The sequence below is a fragment of the Sciurus vulgaris genome, assembly GCF_902686455.1.
Source record: "Sciurus vulgaris genome assembly, chromosome: 12".
Taxonomy (NCBI): domain Eukaryota; kingdom Metazoa; phylum Chordata; class Mammalia; order Rodentia; family Sciuridae; genus Sciurus; species Sciurus vulgaris.
In genome coordinates, this window is record NC_136473.1 from 80347828 (window position 1) to 80354348 (window position 6521).

The 6521-nt window shown below is 49.8% G+C and overlaps 1 protein-coding gene across 1 annotated transcript; it reads right to left on the reverse strand.

Annotated features, from left to right (window-relative positions):
* Positions 1–2183: 2183 nt before the first annotated feature.
* On the reverse strand, positions 2184–6092 carry BTG2 (BTG anti-proliferation factor 2). Its single transcript, XM_079107973.1, has 2 exons — positions 5845–6092; positions 2184–4618 (listed from the first exon to the last, which is right to left on the reverse strand). Exons 1-2 carry the CDS (start codon positions 5984–5986, stop codon positions 4284–4286), a joined length of 477 nt encoding a protein of 158 aa, XP_078964099.1. The 5' UTR covers positions 5987–6092; the 3' UTR covers positions 2184–4283.
* Positions 6093–6521: the final 429 nt, after the last annotated feature.

The following is a 6521-nucleotide window of genomic DNA, read 5'->3' on the forward strand; positions in this document are numbered from 1 at the left end:
AACTGACTTTATACTAAACTTTGTAACCAAAAAGAAGAGCACACCAAGATGGCCAAAACTTCCTGGACTCCAACCTTGTCCTTACATCCAAAAAATGAGTACCTAGGATATTTATATTCGAAGCTACTGATGAAAATGGGACTGTTCCTTGAAATAACAGCCCCTTTAGCCAGGCACAGTGGCAAAAAGCCTGTAATCCCAGCAATTTGGGAAATGAAGGTAGAAGGATTACAAGACTGAGGCCAGCCTCAGCAACTTAGTGAGAACCTGTCTCAAAATAAAAGAGGTAGGGTCGTAGCTCAGTGGCAAAGCATCACTGGGCTCAATCCCCAGTACTAAAATAAATAAATAAATAAATAAATAAATAAATAAATAAATAAATAAATAAATAAAAGAAATAACAGCCCCTTGATACGAGCAGACCCCTTATGACACAGATTCCCTGGCCTCCTCCATCCCCAGCCTTTGTCCCCCTCCCCTTGCCCAGTACAAGCACCATACCCAGTTTTCTAGTCTACCTCTGACCTAGCACAGCTAGGACAAACACGTTTGCTTCTTAAGGTCACAAAGGAATGAAATGGAATGAGTGATGTGGCACTGGGCATGAATGAGCATGCTTAAAATTCAGTTAAAACACAGTTTGTTTTTGTGGGAGGCTGAGGCAGGAGAATCACAAGTTTGAGGTCAGCATCACCAAAGTATTGAGGCCCTAATTAAGTTAGTGAGACCTCTCTCAAAATAATATGAAGGGTTGCGGGTGTAGCTCTTTGATGAAGCACCCTGGGTTCAATCCCCAGTACCAAAAAATAAAATAAAATACAACCCCTCTTTGGCCAAGAAAAAACTAGCCCAGGTCAAAAATGTGACTGTAATTTCAGTGGGAGCTGGGAGCCTGTGTCAAAACCACACGGAAAGAACCCAAAAGTCAGAGGTGGTAGACGGTTCTCATTTCCATGTATAGATCCTATCCCTATGGCCACAGGGAGTTATAAATTGTTAACAAATCCTTGGCTCTCACGTCAGCATATGCTTCAAAAGTGGCTGCTCTGTAGCTACCTTGTAACACTGGCAATCTGCCACGTTTGGCTCCAGTGCATGGATTCCCAGGCCCAACAACTCTTGTCTAATTCAGGAGGAATGGCAGGTAGCAAATGGCAGTTGCAGAAATGTGGACATTCCCAGAGCCTTTCCTGGCAACTGCAAACAGCCCTGCCCCAGCCTCCCCGATTGCCACCCCTTGTCCATGACATAGGCAATGTCTTAATCATTTTTAATATTTTTCAGTGCTGCCTAGGACTGGCTGACAATAGTTATGTCCCTCAGAATCTGCAGGGGAGGGGTTCTAGGAGCCCCTGCAGATACTAAAACCCATGAATGTTCATGTCTCTCACATAAAACGACATAGCATTCCTAAGGAACCTACATGCATCCTCTGCATACTTGAAATCATCTCTAGGTTACTTGTAACGCCTAATACGACATAAGGACTACATATAATTGTTATACTGCCTTGTTTAGGAATGGCAAAGAAATCATGCCTGTACAAGTTCAGTACAGATGCAGCTATCATAGGTCTAACCTTAGTACCTGAAGCAGATGTGAAGCCAGCGATGCCTAACAAGTACTGGAGACCCAAGATCTAAGAAATGGTGAGTAGTTACAGCAGGGTGGGCCCACGCATCACTTCCTTCACATGGATTCAGCATCATACCTAGCATGTGGCAAATTCAACTACTGCTTTATGGAACTTTCTGGAATCTTTTTCTGAAGAATTTCAAGCTGTGGCTGAATCTCTGGATGTGGAACTCACCGATATGGAGGACTGACTAGGCATTTGCTGAATGAATGACCAAATAAAACTAAGGACAACCAAGAACTGGAGGCATAAGATAGAGACCTGGCTAGACTAAGGAATGTTCGGACTAGCAGGACCTTGCTACTTCTAGTGTTTTCTCATGGAACTGTGAGGATACACGTGAAAGGAGGGAAGGAAGGAGCTACTTCCCAGGAAGAGGAGATGCTTGGAAATCGCCTAACTGTACACCCAGCCTTTCCTTTTATCCTGTCTACATGCTGCATGTTTTCTCAATGCAACTGAAGAGAAATACTATGAAACATGGAGGACTTGACCTAAGAAGGAAATGCAAATTTGGGTGGAAATTTTACCTTCTCTACACCACAGGTCTTTATCTGCTACATTTTTATTAAAGTAACAAAAAAGTGTACATTTGTCCATAAAGCTATACATTCTTCCATATAAAAACACTATTATACAATTAGTAACCTTTGTCTTTTCTGTCTGAATAGCTTACAAATGCACTACTATTATTTTTACTTAATAGGAGAGACAGGCCTGCTCAACAGTCCAGCTCCCGGATGGGGTGGGAAGGTTTTTTTTTTTTTTAAAGTGAACATCAACAAGAAAAGAGAGAAAAGATTAAGTGTGAGACCATGAGGCTGCTTCTAAAAAGGCAGGAACCTGTTTGCAGACAAGATTCAAGCACACAATCTGCAGTGATTCACAGCTTTGTTCCAACCCACAGGCCAGAAAATAGCTCTTGGGTCTATGGGCTGAGTTAACTTTAAAGCAATAAAGACTGGAAGCAAGGCCTGGCAAGGCAGCAGAAAGCTGGAGTGGAAAAAGCAGGAATAGGGAGAGTGTTTGGTAAATAGCACCTTTGAGTCAAAATTGAATAATTAAGAAATCCAGGGAAGGGGACTGGCAGTAGGGAGGGAAGCTTGGAAAAGAGAAAAGGAGTGATGGGAATCTTCATAAGGGGCAACGGCAGGAAGAAACCAGGTTGACCAGATGCTCTAGCTCTGTCCTTCTTAAGGTGATTCGATTTGGGAAACTTGAGGTCTTCTGAGGAACCCTCATTAATCACTGAGAAACTGAAGGGATTTCTTCCCAGTGCAGTTTTCCATTTTTTCCCAACCCAGAAAGCAAATATTGCACAAGTCTACAAATTTGGATTCTACTAAGAGGCAACAATCTCTCCCACAGGTGCTCTGAGCACCAAGGAGAAAAAAATGCCCAAGGTTTGGCTCTTAGTGTCAGCCCTGCAAAAATACCAAGTAGTCCTGCAGAGCATGGGCATCTTCTCCTTCAGCAGAGGAGAGGGGAGAGACGGTTCTCTTAAACCTACCAGGGCTCCAGCTGTTACGAGCCAGTTCTCCAAAGCCTCCTGGGACCCAGGGGCATATTGCACAGTGATTGAGAACTCTTGTCTTAGAAAACAGGGTAGCCCGTGACCCAACCAGAAGGGGAGAGGATGGGAGGGCAAGGGAGGAGTGTTGTGCTTCAGAAAAGGCAGTATTAAAGGACCTGAAGTTCCCTGTAGCTTTTGAGCCACCTCTCAAAGGAATAATGGTAGCAGCATCAGGACTCGCATGTGGTTCCAAAAAGAAGGGTTTTGGCCAAAAAACATCCCCAGTGGATACTCTTTGGGTCCCAAAATTCCATTGCAAATCACCCCAAAATTATTCGCCACACGTACACACAAAGCAGCACACAGCAAAGCAAAGGTTTTGTGCAGAGTTCCCTTCCATCCTAACCCCAAAGATCTCCAGCCCCAGTCTTCCCCTCCGGAGGAAAAGGGGGAAAAAAAAAAAAAAGCTTTAGATTTAGATTCCCAGCTGGGAAGCAACCTCTACAGGTCCCTAGGGTGGAATTAGAAAGGAGTCATGATTTCTGAGAAAAGTTGCTTAGGACAGAATGAATAAGGAGAGGCCTCTTCACTCTGCCCAGATCTCAACAGAAAAATAAGACATTAGGCAACATAGTATTATTGAAGTCCTGGCTTGAATGCCCCTGAGTAAGAGAGGAGCCAGGAATGCAGGTGTCCCAGCTGGGAGGAGGTTTTGAACTTGCCCCTCTTCTCCCCCCAGGGCAGATCCTGACCTCTCATTCACAGGTGCTAACTTTGCTTGCTCCCTCTTCTACTTCTTGGGGTGCCACCAAGCTTCTTCCTCACCTTGGCTTGGTCTACCCCCACCACTTCCCTCCCACAGGCAGACACTGGCTCACAGACTCAAGCACACAACAGTTCTCTCCAAAGGCACCTGGGGAGGCCACTTCCAAGCAGCTCCCTTTAAGGATTTTTTTCTTTAAAAAATCTTTTGGTTTTTTTTTTTCTCCTCTTTTCTTAAAAAAAAATAATATATATAATATATATATAAATATCTCTTCATTTAAAAATACGGTTCCCCAGGTTGAGGTATGCGGTGGCCTGTTGTCATGGCGAATGAGTACAGTAGAGCGCCAGGGTGGGGGCAGCAGGGATCTAGCTGGAGACCGCCATCACGTAGTTCTTGGAAGGGCTGCTCCTGCCCAACATCATTTGGTTCTTGCAGGTGAGAAGCCCATAGGAGGCGGCCACTGAAGGCTCCTCGTACAGGACACAGATGGAACCATCCTCCCCTATGCGATAGGACACCTCGTAAGGGTCCACCCACAGGGTCAGCTCGCTGGGCAGCAGGCTATGCAACTGGGGCTGGCTGAGTCCAATCTGACTGGCCACCTTGCTGATGATGGGGTCCATCTTGTGGTTAATTCGGATGCAGCGGTAGCCAGAGCCTTTGGATGGCTTTTCCGGAAACCAGTGATGTTTGTAGTGCTCTGCGGAGAGGGGAAAAGAGAGATGACTGGTTAGAGAACTAGGGCCCAGGATGTTACAAGGTGGGAATGTGGGTGAAGGGACAGGAGAGGAAGGGGCATGGTGGCAATTTTAAGTAACGTAGGTAGTTTCTCTCATGTTCTGAGAGATCTCTCAGTCCCTCCCAGGACAGGGGTATGTGTACTGGAAGGGGATCCCAGAGCTCTAGAATACTTTTCAATTGCCAATTATATTGCTTTTGGCACACCCCCAGTTTAAGGAGGGAAGGGTGTGACTGGGCTGGCATGTCCAGGCAGGATCTATGGAGACCTGTGAGCTGAAGTTACAAAGCCACAACAGCTACCAACACTGTAGGGCCCACAAGTTATCAGGCTCCCATCCTGTGCCCAGTGGGCCCCAAGCCTCCTTCAGAAGAGTTAGACATCTTTAGCAGTGGCCAAAGGAGTCAAAGAATGGATTGTTTTGATGAAGCAGCTGTTTGGCAGAAGGCAGGTCCTGTGCGGGCACGTTCAGAGATGACTATCGCTGTCCAAGACCGCCAGCCAACAAGCTAGAGACAGCTGGGAGGTAGGTCTCTCGCAGCCAGCCAGAGGCTGCTTATCTCTAGTCAACCTCCCTGTCTCACGCCCGCTGGTCTCCCCAACACACAGGGCCTGGAGCTCAGTTACTAGCTATACAGCTCTCCTCCGTACCACAATAGGGGGCAGATGGCTAAGAAGGACCAAAGAGAAATACAAAGAGGGCCCAGATTCCAACTTTGAGGGAGTTAACAACCCGCAGACCGGCCAGGCCCTGCGAAGGCCGAGCGCGGATGGCCTCCAAGTTGTTAAGAAGGCTCAGTTGTGCACAAGGACCCCTTGGTCGGGGGCCTTCGTCGCCCGCAGCACCCATCAAGGGTTCTTGAGGTCCCAAGGGTCCAGTGAGGGAAATGAGCCTTCTTCACTCAGACCACAGGTTCCCCTTCTTCCGGCTTTAAGCCGGAGACTCAGGATGGCAATCCAGAAAAGGGTCTTCGCCCGGGGGTGTGAAGGGGTACGCTCCATCGGAACCTTCTCAGGCCAAGACCCAAGCTCAGAGCCGGGGAGGGGGAACAGGGAACTGCGGTCGGAAAGAGACAACGGAGTCCTGGAGTCGCTCCGGTGGGGGCCCCGACGCGGGCGGGGAAAAGACGCCCCAGTCAAGCAAGAGATCGATCCCCTGTGGCGCCAGCCCCTCCGTCTGTGCTCACCTGTTAGTGCCTCCTGGAGCGCCCCACTGAAAACCTTAAGTCTCTGCTCGCTCACGCAGCCCCGGGTCCTCAAGAGGCTGGAGAGGAAGCCCACGGCGGCGGCGATCTCCGGGAACATGTCGGTTCTCTTCCCGTGGCTCATGTCGTGCGCGGCTCGGGGAGCAGGAAGAGGTCTCTCGTGGGAAGGGCCAGTTCTCCGAGATCCTCTCGCCGGGCCAGGGCTCAGGCTCTGCCCGGACTTTCCCCGGGCCGCGCCTTTCATACTGTTCGCGGAGGTGGGGGAGCCGACGGCGGCGCCCATTGGCCGCGGCCAGCGGATGGGGGCGGGCCCTCCGCAGCCCCGCCCCGTCCCGCCCCGCCCGCGTGCCGCCGCTCACCCCCGCCCGCTCGGCTGCCTCCACCGCCTCCCCCGCCTCCCCGGCGCTGAGGTCATCGCCCGCTGACGTCAGTGCTGGGAACCTGCGCTGGGCTCGGGAGTGGAGGGAGGTGTGCGGGGCAAGCCAGAGCCGCAAGGGGGCCGAGAGCCCTCGAAGGAGGAAGGCCGCGCGCTAAGCGGTCCGCACGGGGCATGCCCCGACTCGCCTCTCCGCCCACCCAGTCTGGGGGTAAATGCCACCTCCCCCAGGAAGCCTTAGCTGTTGCGGCCTCTTCCAAGCGGTCCCCTTTTTTGATTCCCA

Coding starts and splice junctions, on each gene's coding strand:
- BTG2 (XM_079107973.1), bottom strand. CDS start 5,986: ATGAGCCACGGGAAGAGAACCGACATGTTCCCGGAGATCGCCGCCGCC. Junction 4,619..5,844: donor GCTCCAGGAGGCACTAACAG/GTGAGCACAGAC, acceptor CCCTCTCCGCAG/AGCACTACAAACATCACTGG.